At 55.2% G+C, this 15,337-nt stretch overlaps 5 protein-coding genes across 5 annotated transcripts, besides 14 other annotated features; 2 read left to right on the top strand and 3 right to left on the bottom strand.

Annotated features, from left to right (window-relative positions):
* Positions 1-139: 139 nt before the first annotated feature.
* Positions 140-167: a microsatellite.
* Positions 168-958: 791 nt separating this feature from the next.
* Positions 959-989: a microsatellite.
* A 371-nt stretch (positions 990-1,360) lies between these two features.
* Positions 1,361-1,380: a microsatellite.
* An 807-nt stretch (positions 1,381-2,187) lies between these two features.
* Positions 2,188-2,219: a microsatellite.
* Positions 2,189-2,219: a microsatellite.
* A 613-nt stretch (positions 2,220-2,832) lies between these two features.
* On the top strand, positions 2,833-6,017 carry ACLA_007650 (putative C2H2 finger domain protein; the record flags this gene model as incomplete). Its single annotated transcript, XM_001273431.1, has 2 exons — positions 2,833-3,061; positions 3,145-6,017. The coding sequence occupies 2 exons, from the start codon at positions 2,833-2,835 to the stop codon at positions 6,015-6,017; spliced, it is 3,102 nt and encodes a 1,033-aa protein (XP_001273432.1).
* A 44-nt stretch (positions 6,018-6,061) lies between these two features.
* Positions 6,062-6,082: a microsatellite.
* Positions 6,083-6,922: 840 nt separating this feature from the next.
* On the top strand, positions 6,923-7,621 carry ACLA_007640 (putative cytokinesis EF-hand protein Cdc4; the record flags this gene model as incomplete). The annotated part of the gene is made up of 4 exons (XM_001273430.1): positions 6,923-7,109; positions 7,210-7,350; positions 7,448-7,540; positions 7,593-7,621. 4 exons carry the CDS (start codon positions 6,923-6,925, stop codon positions 7,619-7,621), a joined length of 450 nt encoding a protein of 149 aa, XP_001273431.1.
* A 251-nt stretch (positions 7,622-7,872) lies between these two features.
* ACLA_007630 (uncharacterized protein) lies at positions 7,873-8,550 on the bottom strand (the record flags this gene model as incomplete). Its single annotated transcript, XM_001273429.1, has 1 exon — positions 7,873-8,550. The coding sequence occupies one exon, from the start codon at positions 8,548-8,550 to the stop codon at positions 7,873-7,875; it is 678 nt and encodes a 225-aa protein (XP_001273430.1).
* Positions 8,252-8,284: a microsatellite.
* Positions 8,551-8,670: 120 nt separating the features above from the next.
* Positions 8,671-8,708: a microsatellite.
* A 202-nt stretch (positions 8,709-8,910) lies between these two features.
* Positions 8,911-11,134, bottom strand: ACLA_007620 (M3 family metallopeptidase; the record flags this gene model as incomplete). The annotated part of the gene is made up of 2 exons (XM_001273428.1): positions 8,911-9,744; positions 9,818-11,134. The coding sequence occupies 2 exons, from the start codon at positions 11,132-11,134 to the stop codon at positions 8,911-8,913; spliced, it is 2,151 nt and encodes a 716-aa protein (XP_001273429.1).
* Positions 11,135-11,553: 419 nt separating this feature from the next.
* Positions 11,554-11,577: a microsatellite.
* Positions 11,578-12,115: 538 nt separating this feature from the next.
* On the bottom strand, positions 12,116-13,550 carry ACLA_007610 (stearoyl-CoA 9-desaturase sdeA; the record flags this gene model as incomplete). Its single annotated transcript, XM_001273427.1, has 2 exons — positions 12,116-13,245; positions 13,310-13,550. The coding sequence occupies 2 exons, from the start codon at positions 13,548-13,550 to the stop codon at positions 12,116-12,118; spliced, it is 1,371 nt and encodes a 456-aa protein (XP_001273428.1).
* Positions 13,551-13,671: 121 nt separating this feature from the next.
* Positions 13,672-13,709: a microsatellite.
* Positions 13,673-13,709: a microsatellite.
* Positions 13,710-14,762: 1,053 nt separating this feature from the next.
* Positions 14,763-14,794: a microsatellite.
* Positions 14,764-14,794: a microsatellite.
* Positions 14,795-14,952: 158 nt separating this feature from the next.
* Positions 14,953-14,982: a microsatellite.
* Positions 14,983-15,337: the final 355 nt, after the last annotated feature.

Here is a 15,337-nt window from a genome sequence, read left to right as displayed (position 1 = left end):
CACGCGAAGAGATGGATCAGCGCACACCGGGGACACGCCAGGGGTGGCGCTTTGTGCTGCCGGCCCTGCCTGTAAGATTTCAGTACCATAGCATTTAGCAAGCAACCTTAGAGAAATGAATGGAACGGGGGCACCGATGCAACAACAACAATAACAACGACAACGACGAACCACTCGTTTCTCTTTTTACTTTTTTTTTTCTTCGGGCATGCACTGCCAGCCACACAGGTTACTGCCGATTTCGGCACTTGGCCCATGCGGAGTGCATCAGGAATTGAAGCGTGCTCGCGGGTCCAACGTGCGGCCAATTGTGTGATGTCAGTATGATGCCTTGGATCAGGAGAGGACAAGGGCCTTTTTTTTTGTATTTTGTATTTTCCCATGGTAGACGCGGTACGCCCGGTTTTGTTTTATTTGATTGAGTGTGGCCTGACTCGCTGACCTCTCCTCGACTTCTGAATAGAGTCACCGGTCTATTCGACGTCGAGTGAGAACAGAGGAGTCGAATCGCCAAGTCTGGATGCCTTCAGCCCTGGGTACGAACTACTAAGGAGTCTACTTCGATCTATCTAGTGACCTAGTCAGGCAGCATCAGCCGTCCAGGTTCAGGTTCAGGAGGCAACGAAGACCACATCTGTGCCTGACGGAATATCGAAACGATGAGTTTCCCGATTCAGAGACCCGGTATGCTGGGACTGCGTCGAGGATTTCCGTGGAATGGACCATCGCGAGAGGATATCACAATGGATCACATTAGGGGCTGCAACGACGTTTCGATATGGCATTGTTATGCGTCCTTATCGGGGAGATTGACAACGGACTATCAAGGCTAGAGTGCAGAGTCGACGCATCCCGGAGCCAGGAATCGGGAGCGCTTCTCCATTTCCGCGGTCCTGGAATTCTGGGGGATGCACCATTTTCGTCGGGCAGTTCGTGGTTCGTGGCTGGGATAGTGATGTTTGTTTGTTTTTTTTTTTTGTTTTTTTTTTGGAGGATGTGCTTCATACTCATCCATTTCTACTGGACGATGCAAATTGCCTCAGGGTCACGGTGCCCGGAGTAGTCTCGTAGGCTTTGAGCCTATCAGCCTACCCGAGAAGAAGGAAAGTAGCAGACGAGGAAGAATAAGGAGTAGCCGCGACAGTCGAGAGGAAAGCCTCGATTGAATAATGAAAGAAAAAGAAAAGAAAAAAAAAAAGCAAAGAATCAAGATCCGTTGAGTGGACATAGTCATACGGTTAGTGAGACTATCCAGACGATCTAGTTCCTAGTCCCTAACAGTAACTACTCCTAGTTCCTAGTTTCCACATGCTCGGCGCCTCCTGGAGTGCAGAGCGCGCAGAAGGGCTGCCCGCAGTGCCCAGTCCAGTCCAGTCCAGTTCGCACAGGTCTGCACTCTGCAGATCCTTCTCCGCATCCGAGTCGAATACCCTTCTCAGAGTCGACACGTGCATAGGGGAAACCAGCGCGGAGTTGTCCAGACAGCTGGGACTTGAATCCAGAAATTGGGGAGATGACCTGAATGAAAGACGGTGGTTCTGTGTGTTCGAACCCTGGAGGGAGTTGGTGGTGGGTTGGGTTAACCGCCGCTGCCGCACTGCATAGGTATTGGATAGTATTATGAATATTGAGCATGATGCATGGTCGTTAGCAGAAGGTCTTTGGACTCTTGAGTCTTGACAGCCATTGTTATTCCCATCTAGCAAACCATCCTCTTGCCATTCACCGTGGGCGGTTCATCTTCTAGCTAAATTCCGAGCGTGTTCGATGCAGGAATTGCTCGGCACAGGGCCAATCAGTCTGGTGGGAAACTGGGGAAAGGATTGATTGAGACTAGTTCGTCTGAAGCTGAAGACATGATTTCCCCATCCTGTGTTTGGGCTGAGATGATTCTAATAGATAGACTAGATAGTAGATAGATATCTACGGAGTATACGGAGTAGTACTCTGTAGATCGATATACATAGACGGGAGATGGGAAAAAAAAGCAAAGGGGAAATACAAAATACATGAATACAGGCTGTCTTTTGGGTGCCCCACCAGAAGACACTGACACTCGGACAACAGTTAGTTACGAGTGACAGTGAGAGAGAAAAAAGACGCATTGGCTGACGGACGTTTGCTGTTCTCAACTGACTTCCTCCAGGTCATGATCGATCGAGTTAATAGTTAATCATAATTATATCAACCACCACCACCACCACCACCACCATCACCACAATAGATAAAACCTCTCGTGTCTTCCTCTCTCTGCTCGGAGCCAAAGACGCTTCTTCCCTCTTCCCCTCCACCTCTCTCTCTCTCTCTCCATCACACCACTCTGAACTAACTACTACTCTGCTTTTCTATTCAGTCCTCAAAGACACCCTATCTCGTGACTTGTCCATATATATCAACACTCTCTCCCCCTTGGAATCCCCTGTGGTCTTTCCCTCCAACAGCCTTTTTCACTTTCCTCCCTTTTCCCCACGGGGTTCCTATCCGGCTCGGCCTTCCTCACAGAGTCAAAACTCAAAGGTGATCTATCGCGCACAGGCCGTCCCCCGAAATCAGAGATCTTTGGATCGCTTTGTCTCACTCCCGCTTTTTCCGTCCCACCACTCCGAAGCCACATGGATTACCTCGACCGACTGTCTCCCTCCTCCTGAAGTTCTCGTCGCCTGCGATCCCCGCCCCAATCTCCGTTCTGATGGTGCTATTCGGCACCATCAGGGTTTTCACAGGTCCACTTGAGGGTATCGGATAAGGCTGAGGAGAAGTCGCAACATACGCCGACAAACAAACTGCTGCGGTACTCCCCCGCACCAGAGACGCTCCCCTTTGACTGGCGACATGACGGCGGTCGGTGTGCCGGATCTCGGACTGGGATCAACCATGAGAAGAAGGGACTCGGGCGAGATGGAAGCCGAGACCATGGATACCGACCATCCCGCCGCTGCCGGCCCGCGCAAACGGAAGAGAATTCGCAAGGTGAACTCGGACAGGAAGTTTGAATGTACACATGAGGGCTGCGGCAAGAGCTATTCGCGCGCCGAACATCTCTACCGCCATCAGCTGAATCGTACGTGGATGTCCGGGCAGCAAAAATGGTATCGGCAGAACCGAGTGAACTGACCTTCCCCCGTGACTGGTTAAAATTTTTAGATACGCCGAAGCAAATCTACCGATGTGATTTTCCCGACTGCTATCGGACCTTCGTTCGGCAGGATCTCTGCGTCCGGCACCGGGAACGGCATACGACACAAGGCTCTCAGCTTCAGAAGCGCGATCATTTTGCGCAGACCGCTACGCAGAACAAAACGGGGGTCCCAGGATCCCAGGAGCTGGTGGACGGGAACCGCCAGCCATCCATGGACTTTCCGTCGGCGCGCCCAGCAGTCGGCTTTCCGGACGGCGGGGTGGAAACCCTGACGCCGCAGTCGGTGAACGGTGGCTCCAGCAAGCATACGCGGGTGTCCTCGTCGGGCGCCGTTCCCCTCGGTCGGCCGCTCAGTTACCCCCCGTTGAATTTGCACCATGGCGTGGGGACCCCCGACTCTACCGTGTCGAGGTCCAACAGCTTGAGCAACCAGAGCATCAACTCTCCGCCGGGTCAAGCCAATGCGTCGCCCTTCAGCCCCCCGGATCTGCCACAGGCCTCGTACGTTCCGCTCACCGGCCATCACTCCATAGACTCCTTGGACAGCCCCCTTGGCCAGGCCCATCGGCTGACCGCATCCAATCTCATCTCTAGGACACGGCATTCAGACAATGGGCCAACGTACTCGATTCCATCCGATGTGAGTGGACCGGCGCTCGTCGAATCAATCCCGTACGCCTCGGCTCCAGGCTTGTCGATGCCCATGGGCGGATATGGGGATCTGCCGATGAATGCCACGGCCCCGGCCACTCAGGCATCGATGGAGACAACCGCCAATCTGGGCGCGCTGGACTCCATCTCGGGAATCATGGCGTCAGCGGACCCGGCCTTTGACCCAATGGCCTCGTGTGTCTATCCGATCTTCGGTGGAGAGACGTATAATAACCGCTCGCCGTTTGCCATGGCCGAGGATTTCACCGCGTGGCTTTTCAACGAACCGATGCCGGGAACCTCGTCCCTGGCCTACCCGACCACCACCGCCATGGTTCCAAACTACCTGGATCCCACCCAGCTGCAGAATCAGTTCCTGATGGGTGATCCGGGCATCGGCAGTTTCTTCAACGGCGTTCTCCCGCAGCATCCCATGAGCGTGACCAGTATCCTCGATCCGGGATCACCGCGAGCGATCATGTCGGAGGAGAAACGGCAGGAACTCCTGCATCTCATGTCCACTCGGTTCAACGAGGCGGCCTATTCAGCCGTGGCCAAGCGCAAGGATGCCTTGATGGATGGCGACATGGACGATGACGACCATGTGCTGAGCCTGCGCATGATGCAGACGTTCATTGGGTCCTACTGGTATCACTTCCACACCCAACTCCCTATTCTCCACCAACCCACTTTTGTCGCCGACAAGGCGCCGAATCTGCTGCTTTTGGCCGTCATGGCTATTGGCGCAGCCACACTGGACAACATCCACGGGCAGGAGGTGACCGAAACGGCCGCGGAGCTGGCCAACTTCATCGGGTGGCATTTGCGCTGGGAGATCTTCATGGACGCGGATTTCCGACCGCCGGCCAAACTCTGGGTCTTCCAGGCGCTGCTCCTCCTCGAGGTCTTTGAGAAGATGTACTCGACCCGCGCCCTGCATGAACGGGCGCATATCCACCACGACACCACCCTGACTCTGATGCGTCGCGGCAGTTCGCTGATCGGTCGGTCCGCGCTGGACTCGCCCGCCAGCTTCCGCGACGATCGGCACACGCGCTCCACCACCGGGTCGACCTCGGTTTCCGACTTCGCTGCCGATGACTCGTGGACGCACTGGATCAAGGCGGAGGCGATGCGGCGGGTGGCATTCGCCGCGTTTGTGCTGGACTCGACCCACGCGACGATGTTTGGCCATTCCGCCAAGATGGTTGCCCATGAGCTCCGGCTTCCGCTGCCCTGTGACGAGGCGCTGTGGTCCGCCACCAGTGCCGCCGAAGTCGCACGGGTCCAGTCCAGCCTGCACGCTAATGGCGTGAAGCCGACCATGTTTCTGGATGGGCTGAAGAAGACACTTAACGGACAGCGAGTGACCACGAATGCATTCGGGCGCACCATCCTGATGACCGGTCTTCTCAGTGTGAGCTGGCATATGAACCAGCGCGACCTGCAGGTCAGCTCGCTTGGCGTGCCCCAGGCGCTCGGCGGGCGAGATAAATGGCGGTCGGCGCTGTTGCGCGCCTTTGATAACTGGCGGCGCGATTTCGACGAGGCCATCGCGCAGGCCGGCCCCGCACCGTTCCCCAGCCCCTATCGCGTCCGCAATTCCTTCGACGAGGAAAGCGTGTCCGAATCGCGCGATGTTCTGCATGGGTTGGCCCACATGGCCTCGCACGTGGACATTGTCGATTGCCAGATCTTCGCGGGGGCCGGCCGGCTCATGGGTCGATCGATCACTCCGCGGGACTACAGCGCCGCCCGCGAGAAAATGACCCAGCGATGGGCGACCAAGGCGTCCGCGCGCGATGCGACGTTCTACGCGCTCAGGTTCCTGTCGCAGTGTCTCCTCAACAACCGGGGCGGACCGCTGGACGAGAACGGGATCTATTCCGGGCGCGATGACTACCTGCTCAATCGGCCGTGGGTCATCTACGTCGCGGTGCTGGTTGTGTGGTGCTATGGCTATGCGCTGGATGGACCCATTGCTTCGCCTCCGGTGCTCGCAACGGTTGCGGAACAGCAACGCGACATGGAAGCCTTCCTGCGGCGTGTGGGCGGGGTCCGGGACCCGAACGAGCTAGCGACGATGAAGGGCCGCAACCAGTGTCTGGGCTTGTTGATGATCCTGCGCGATGGGTTTGCCAATACGCGGTGGGAGTTGCTTTCCGAGGCGTCCAATCTGCTGCGAAGCTGTATCGACAAGCTTCGCGGTGGGACGCGTCGGTGTTGAATCTGTCCGGGGTGTCTTGTATTCTTCATCTATTTATATATATATGTGTGTGTGTGTGTGTGTGTTTCTTTGGACAGGAACGGGATTGAGGTTATGTTTATGATTGACTATTTTGTTTGCGTGATGTGATACCACTGGGCTGGGCGGTTTCTTTTCTACAATGGACTGGTTGTATATATATTTTTTGGATTATCTATCTCTACTATTTTTTCTTTTCCTCAGACAATAATTATGCCAGTAGATATCTATCCTATAGCTATTATCTAGAGAGTATGTAGATCAATCACGGCAAGATGTCATTCAGCCAGGAAACAATGCACTCTGGTTACCACAACAACCGCCGCCTGCAACACCAAATCCACCTGCTCACAATCGCCTGAACTTGTAATCTCTCTCCTCCTCCTGCTTTTCTTCTCCATCGATAAGAACCTCTGCAATTTTTCTACGTGAACGTGAGTACATATCTAATTATTGATGCCCTTCTGACTATATTGTTTTGCATCGATTGACTGGTGTCCAGCTTGAAATCCCACCCTCGGAACCTACCTCCCTGAATCTGAATCGCTCAAGCCTCAACCATGGTACGTCCGCTGGAATTCACACTGTCATAATCACCCCAGGAATGGAGCGGAACGGAGGGGACTGGAATGCATGCATTGCAGGCAGACAGGCAGGCAGACATCGTCGCAGACACGAGGTCGTCACCGTTGTGGTCGCTGCTGCTACTGCTACTACTGGCCTCGTTCCTCCCTTGCGTCGTCTTGTTGTTGATTGAACCTCGCTGTGTTCCTGCATTTCGACCCTCCTATTCATCAAACTATTCTTTTACACCTTTCTTTTCCTTCTGCCTCATCACCATCACCCCCTCCCCCTCAGTATCCCCTTCCATCCATTAGATCTACAAAATGTCCCGCTCACCTGATAACCACCATGACCAGGCCTCGACCAACTACAAGGAAGCCTTCTCGCTCTTCGACAAGCGCGGCACGGGCAAAGTCTCGCTCGAGTCGCTGGGCGACCTGCTGCGCGCCTGCGGCCAGAACCCCACCCTTGCCGAGATCGCGGATCTGGAGAAGAGCATCGGCGGTGATTGTACGTTTCCTTCCCTAGGGAGAAAGAAAACGATGAAAAAAAAAATGAATCAGGGGAATTTGGTGTCGCCAGCTAACACGAAGGCCTTTTCTTTTAATAGTCGACTTCGAGTCCTTCCTGAAAGTCCTCAACCGCCCCGGTGGATTCCGCGAACCCGGCGAACCTGAGGAGTATTGCCGTGGGTTTCAGGTTTTTGATAAGGATATGACTGGGTTTATTGGCGTGGGGCAGTTGCGGTACAGTATGTTGTTCCCTCTATCTCCAAAGAGTAGCAGCTGCTGGCAGCTCGGTGGAGGCAGACTTCGCTAATTGCTTTTTTTTTTGCTTTGCTGCGACAGTTCTCACGAATCTGGGCGAGAAGATGTCGGATGAGGAGGTGGATGAGCTGCTGAAGGCGGTCGATACCAGCTCGGGAGAGATCAACTATACCGGTATGTTCGCTTGGAGCTCACGCTCGAGCTGATGCTAACGTTGCAAACGTAGAACTCGTCCGCACGATCCTGGCCAACTGATGATTCACGATACCCCCTGCTTTCATTTTCCCCTTTGACGCTTACGAATCTTCTTTTTTCGCGTGTTTTTTATTAATATTTTTTTTTATGTTGCTCTCGTCTCCGTCTGCAGTCGACGAGACAAGACTTGAGCTTAGCAGTTGATTAATCCTGTCTTGTCCTGTATTCCATGTCGTAGATACCAGTTGACACCAGTAGACGGTAGACACGAGTCGAGTGCATCCAGCTCATAGCTAAAGCCATCACCATGACTATCCCTCAATCCAACCCACCCACTCCCGATCCATCGCCCTCATCACCTCCTCATCCCCCATCTCCCCCGTCTCCACCAACGCCCCAGGCAAGAGGTAAGCAACCGTCCGCTCTTCCTCCTCCATTTCCACTCCCTCGTCACCGGCAGCCCCCGTCCTCATCCTCGTATCCCCAAAATGCACCCCGTCCAGAAAATACCCCACCACCACCCGACACCGCCCACAGCGCAGCAGCACCCTCTTTTCGAACCCGTCTTCGCGCCGGATCAGCGTCGCTTTGCGGTCCGGGACGGTCGTCGAGAGGAGGATTGTGTAGTGCTGTTGCTGTTGCTGTTGCAGCGCGTGCTTCTCCGTTGGTTGCGCGTAATCTGTTTCGGCCGTGGTCGTGGTCGTGGTCGTGGTCGTGGTCGTGCTTGGCTCAGCCTCAGCCTCAGCCCCAGCCTCGGGTTTTCTGTCACTGCTGCCGCTGGTGGTGGTGGTAATGGTGGTGGAAGATGGAGCTGGAAGCGGGAGGATAAGGGCTGCGTCGCGCGCGGGATCGCTGCGGCGCGGGAGAGACGGGAGGTGGCGTGTTGTGGCGAGGAGGAGGTGGTTGCAGAAGCGGCAGTGGTGGGTTTTTATGGGGAGGGTTGGCGTGGTGGTGGTGGAGGGGGGGGAGGAGGACCAGGAGGAGGACATTTGTGGATTTGTTGTTTTTTTAGGGGGGGGGGAGGGTTTCGTTGGTGGAGTGGATTTGATGTGATTTGATTTGAGGGTGGATGGAGGAAGGGTTTGGGTTTGATTTCGTTTGTAGATTAGGAAGACGAAGAGAAGAGGAGAGGAGAGAAGAGAAGAGAGGGATGTTGAGGTTGGTGTTGGAGAGGGAGAGGATGAGGTTGTTGTGTAGTGTGGAGATTGATTCTTATCGATAAGCCCAGACTATGGAGTACAGAGTTGGGAGTATACTACTATCACAATTCCATTTCAAGTTCCATCTACGAATACAGATACAGATGCAGAGAATAGTGGATTGAATTGATATGGGACCAAGGCTTATGCTTATGCCAGGCCCAATTCCTTGTAAAACGCATCCGTCTTGGGTTCCCGGCCCAGGAAATCAGTCAGCGTCTTCATCTCGTCTTGGCTGCCGCCCTTCTCCAGCACACCGTAGCGGTATCTGCGGCCCGCGGCCGGGTCCATCGGGTTCTCGCGGAAGACGCTGTAGAACATGTCGGTCGAGTAGACCTGCGAGCTGAGGTAGCCGTAGTATCCCGCGTCGTAGCCGCCGATCAGGTGGCCGAAGGTGGCCTCGCCGTGGCCCCATTCGTCGCCGAGGCCCAGGACCTCGGGCCCGTCCTGCAGGGCGATCTCCTTGCGGAGACGGTTGTAGGTGGCGGAGATGGGGAGCGCCTGGACCTGGTCGTGGCTGTGGGCCTCGTGCACGGTCATGTCGAAGATGCCAAAGTGCAGCTGGCGCAGGTTGAAGAGGGCGTCGTTGACGTGCTTGGTGCGGATGAGGTTGGCGATGACCTCGTCGGGGATGCGCTCGGGCGGAGCGGGCTTGCCGCCCGCCTGCTCCTGCCACGCGGCCAGGTACTCCGGCGACAGCGCCGAGTAGTGCTTGCTGAGGGACTTGAGCTGTGAGGGGGTCCAGCACCAGTTCTCCAGCATCTGGCTGGGCGCCTCGACGAAGTCGCGCACCGTGCTGGTGCCGTGGAAGCGTGAGTACGTCGTCTTAGAGACCAGGTCGTGGATGCCGTGGCCCAGCTCGTGGAAGAGCGTCACCACCTCGTCATGCTTGAGCAGACTGGGTTTCTTGGCAGTGGGCTTGGTGAAGTTGCACACCAGCGCCGTGGCGGGGTACCGCCGCTTGCCCTCGGCGTCGATGAAGCCCTACAATTGTCAGTCAGGTTTTGAGTGGTGGAAGGGGGAGATTGGAGGTGAAAGTGGGGGAAAAAAAACGTACTGGTTGGAGGTTGAAGTTGGCCGCATGACCATACTTGCCCGGGCGAGGGAACAGATCCAGGTAGAGATACCCCACGAATCCATTGCCCTCGCCTTGGTCATCCCAAACGCTAAAGATCTGCACCTCCTCGTGCCAGACGATGTCGCTGCCCTTGCCCGTGGGCGCCACCTTCTCGCGGTCCTCGCCGGTGATCTCGACAAAGACAAGCCCAAAGAGCTCCTCGAAGATCTTTAGCATGCCTTCAATGGTCGTCTGCAGCGGGAAGTATTCGGCGATCAGCTGCTGGTCCAGGGAGTAATCCTTCTCCAGCATCAGCCGGTCGTAGAACCGGTGGTCCCACAGGTAATAGCGGCCGTCAAAGGCCTCACCACGGGCCTCAAGGTCCGCCTTCTTGAGCTCCAGCAGCGTCAGGATCTCCTTCTGTCCGCCGGCCGTCAGGCGCGACCGCAGGTCTCCCAGAAAGGTATCGACGGTCTGCGGGGTCTTGGCCATCTTGTCCTCGATGCGGAAGGCGGCATGGTTCGGGTATCCGAGCAGACGGGCGGCCTCGTCACGCAGGATGATCGCCTCGCGGAACAGCGGCACGTTCTGGTTGCACTTGTTCTCGTTCTCGATCATCAGGCGCTTGCGCGTCTCCGCGTTCTTGGCGTACTTCATGGTCGGGAAGAGGTCCGGGTACTTGAAGGTCAACCAGAGCTTGCCCTCGTGCTCACCTTCGCCCTTCTTCAGCCCGGACAGCACATCCTCGGGCACGCCGTCGAGCTCGTCGTGGGTGAACCAGATGCCGCCGTTCTCCTCGTTCAGGTTCTTCTGGAACTCGATGCTGATCTGGCTCAGCCGCTTCTTGATCTCCTTGAAGCGGTCGCGCTTGGGGCCGGCCGGCAGCCCCAGCCCGTTGCGGATGTAGTCCTTGTGTTCCTTCTCGAGCAGCCGGCGGGACTCCGGGTCAAGGCTCTCGTTCTTCTTCAGCACGGCGTCGACGAGCCGGAACACGTCCTCGCGCATGACGGTCTCGATGAAGAACTCGTCCATCAGCTCCTCGGCCTTGGACGACGCATCACGCAGCTGCTGCTCCGTCGACACTGCCTGGTAGAAGCTCAGGATGTGCGATTCCAGCGCCATGGTGTTCTCATCGTGCGCCAGCGGCTTCACCACGGAGTCGAACGAGGCCGACTCGGGCTGGACGTTGGTCACAACGGTATCCTGGACCTTGCGGGAGGTCTCGATGAGGCGCTTGGCGTCGTCAACGATGGACTGGGCGGTCGCGGTGAAGACAGGTGGGGCCTGAGGAGGCCGACGCAGATGTTCGGGAGCCATGCTGGCGGTGGTGAGGGATTTGCGGAGATCTGTCAGTGGATGGTGGTTGAAGAGAGTCGTGGCAGGTCGACGCGTGGTACGAAGTTGGCTCAGGACCGAAGAGAGTCTGAGAGTGGGGGAGGAGAGGCGGAGAGGAGGAGCCACGATGATGAAGAGGATGCCCACGAGGAGGGCGAGGGCGTGCAGATAAAGATACAGACCACGGAGGACGAGTGGACGAATGATGACGGTAGGACTGAGGAGTGGGTGGGAGGAGGGGCAGGAATTGGGATCAGATCAGGCGGGGTAGTAGAGGTTGGACTGAGCTGGCAGAGAAGAGTAGAAGAATAGTAGGGGTAGTACTCCGTAGTAGCTATTATTATCGACGGTATATATTAGTTAGTAGTGACTAGTGAGTTGGAGATGTGAAGTCCGCCATCCTCTCTCTCTCCCTCTCTCTCTCTAGCACAGGAGCAGTTAGTGTCCTGGCGGTGAACCAACTCCCCTACTCGGATAATTTATTCTCTATCTTCGGTAATCGGTAGATATTCCCTACGAAGGACGGGATACAGAGCTAATAGAGGTGAGGAAAATACTCCTGCAGGTATACGCATGCCAGAGTCGACCATGGTAGTAGGTCTTTCGACCCTCGGATTCGATGGTACCCTTGGTGTTGACCCTTTTACAGTTCACAGGCACGGAAAAATTGGGCATCATCATCTCTAGATTCGTTTCCAAGACACACAAGGCTTCTCAGCCGTATCTCGCTTTTAGAATAAATAAAGGGGAAGCAAAGTTCGACTCAGGAAAATATGCCGAAGCAAGGAATAAAAACAGCCCAACTCCCAACAACTCCAACCCGCATCACAGAAATGAGAAAAGTCTTCAGAACGCCCCACTATGTTGCTAGACTTCAAGGATGAGAAAAATATCGCTCAGAATTCAGTACTGGTCATGGGAAAAAAATACAAGGAGAAGAAAAAGGACACGACAAGCGACCGTTCATGCCGCATCAGCGGTGGGGATGGGCTCGGGGATCTTGGTGACCTGCTCACCAGCGCGGATGATGCGCTGGCCCGACTCATCCCGAACATACTCGCTGCTCTCCTTCTGAGCGCGCTTCCAGATCTCAACCTCGCAACCACCGCGGATGACACCAACACGCATGGTGGAGAGCAGGTTATGAGCGGCGTTGGAGTGGTAGTACACACCACCGTTGAACATGGCGGTGGCATCCTTGCCCAGGCCGGAGGCGATCATGGCCTTGCCACCGGGGTGGTCTTTGATGAAATCAGTCACATCGTGGACAACACCCGCGATGGCAATCAGACCGCGGCCGTTCTTGGCCTGCTCCACATAATCATCCCATTCCATGACGGGCAGCTGGTCGAGGGGAACACCCCAATCCAGCTTGGCACGCTTCTGGTCGATCTTCTTCTGCAGCTGCTGGATACGGCCCTTCTCGATCTCGTTGGCACGGAACTGCTTCAGATCATAGGCGAGGCCGAGCTGCTTCCAGATCCAGATGGACCACTTGGTGGGGTCGTACTGGTGCCACTCGATGGCGTTGCGGTAATCCGAGGGGAATTCGTGGTGGAAGTTGTGGTAACCCTCGCCAAGAGTGACCAGAGCAGTGATGACGTGATCTCTGGGAGAGTTGCGGTCGTCGAAGGGCTGATCGCCAAGCCAGTGGGCCAGCGAGTTGACGCAGAAGGTGGCCTGCTGAACGAAGAAGATACGCAGAATACCGGCGTAGATGAAGCCACCCCACCAGTCACCCCAGCCAAGACCCGCGACGAGCATGGGCATGGCGAGACCCATGCCCAAGACAACCTTCAAGTAGTTGCGGTGCTGCCAGACGACGACGGGGTCCTCGTTCAGATCGGAAATGTCGGTACGGCCAATACGCTTGGGGTTCTGCTTCATGACCATCCAGCCAATGTGCGAGTACAGCAGACCCTTGCGGACGGAGTAAGGGTCCTTCTCGGTATCGGTGTAACGGTGGTGAGCACGGTGGTCCCGAGACCACCAGCGGATAGAGCCTTCAACGGCACCACCGCCGACGGCGGCGAGCCAGATCCGAAGAGGAAGGCGAGCGGAGTAGGAACAATGAGCCCAGAGACGATGGTATCCTGTGCGTGCATCCCATTAGCATCCAAACCGGACGGTTCCAGGGATCGATGGAGCGAATCATACCTGCTGTGATACCAAGACCGGTGAAGAAGTAGTAGATGACAGCCCAGATAGCTGTCTTGATCTGCAGAGGCACCCAGAAAGCCTGGATGCACCCGTACAGGGGGATACCGATGATGAGGGTGATGTTCAGCCAGTTGACGTGCTTGTACCAGTTTTGGCGAGTCATCACAGTGTCGGCGATATGGACCTTCTTGGGGTCCGCCGCCCGGGAGCGCGAGGCATCGACAGGCTTCGCAGACATGATACCGGGAAGGAGCTTTGACGCGCTCTCCTCGAAGATCCTTGGGTTCAAGTCGATCAAGGATGTATACAACCTGCCAAGGGAGTAGGGGCAGGGTGAGGCGTCTCTGAGGGGGGGGGGGGTGTGGTGTGTGTGTGTGAGTGTGTGTGTGTGAGTGTGAGAACCAGACGACCCGGGGTGGGGAAGAAGGAGCTCTTTTAAAGACACCAGAAGTGAAAAGAGAAAGGTGGAAGAGGCGAAATGGAGAAAAAGCACGAGAATGCGCGGATAGTCTTAGGGCGAGGGAAAAGTTGGCCGTTCAACAGTCAAAAGTATATGCTCCCCGGGGGTCCACCAGGCCGAATGATGGTTGGGGCAAGGGGAGGGATTGTGATTCGGACAAACGCAAGGCGGAGAGCAACCAGACATCGATTGGGGGTGGAAGAAGAAGGATAACCAGTGGACTGATGATGGTCAGATGTCAGCCAGCTACGAGGTTGGATTTTGTGATCATCATGATGTTCGAGAAGCCTCAAATCAAGCGTCAACCATAAGGTAGTCCGCGTTTGCATCCTTGCATCCATCCGTAGTACTACAGTACAGAGTAGTGCAACTGTGTATCTCCATAGTCATAGTCCGCAGTCGATATACTTTCGGCTTTGTACTCCATAGTATCCCGAGTAGTGGTACCAGTAGGTTGTTGGGCGGCTGATGTGATGGCCTGTTCGGGACTAGCGGCCATTCTTCCCGCCAATCACAGCGTCTGCATCATCTGTTGAATCCCCAACACTTTTTTTTTTTTCTTTTCGGCATTTTCGCCTGCGGAAATGTGGCTGATCCTGTGGCGAGCCAGTCCTGACTCAGCAGGGGGACTGTGGCGGGAGCTTCTCCCGCGCAAATCACGAATCAGTCGGTGTCAGCTGTTGATGCCTCAGGCATCCGTGCACAATGATCATTGATCATTGATCCAATATGTATGGCACGTGACGATTGATGAATACGGAACACACCTCCGCTCTCTTGATATCTATAGAAACTCTTCTAGATCTTTTCGAACAAGATATGTGGCTAGTGGCTACATTCCAGAATCAAGAATCCAGACAGAAAATATATCCGTATTATTAGACACTAAATAGGAGTCTAATTAGCATAGGTCAACGGGATTCTGTGGAGTTCAGTCTTGACTCTAGAGTCTAGGTTAACTCTTCAGTCTCATCGACTTGCCTCAGGCACTGATGATGGATGATGATGATGATGATGATGATATAAGCTCATCCTCTCCAGGTATCGAAAGGATACTCCCTCCGCTTAGGATCCGTAGACCAGTCCCACTATCCCCAGTTCCTGACCTTGGATCATCACCGGCGTGACTGGAGTCGGATCGAGACTATGAACTATCTAGTCTACGATGAGCAGCCTACCATTTCAATATCAATTTCAATTTCAATTTCAACCATGCTGATCGCAGAATCCCATCTATCCCCACGTCCGGACAGTCAACTCTTGTTATTAGGATGGCTGACCCTGTGATAGTTGCTGTCGGCACTCGGCACTCAGCTATCAAACACTGAGAACCCTCGGCGGACCCCGTCATCGCTGATAAGACCGTCTGGATTTCGTATTTCCATCAAGTTATCGAGTCAGATGGGCATCGTTTAGGCTTATCATCCTCCACACCACTTGATCCCGGCAGCTCCACATGGAATCAACACTAACGATGGTTGACGGTTAAGTCCACCAGTCTAACTGGCTCATGCTGTATCGCTACTCGCTCCCTCTTCCACACCCAGAACTACCTTTGGAACTTT

Source organism: Aspergillus clavatus, genomic scaffold (genome assembly GCF_000002715.2).
Source record: "Aspergillus clavatus NRRL 1 1099423829797 genomic scaffold, whole genome shotgun sequence".
In the NCBI taxonomy this organism is placed as follows: Eukaryota; Fungi; Ascomycota; class Eurotiomycetes; order Eurotiales; family Aspergillaceae; genus Aspergillus; species Aspergillus clavatus.
Note: the sequence above shows the minus strand (reverse complement) of the source record. Positions and strands in the feature narration are given on the sequence as shown.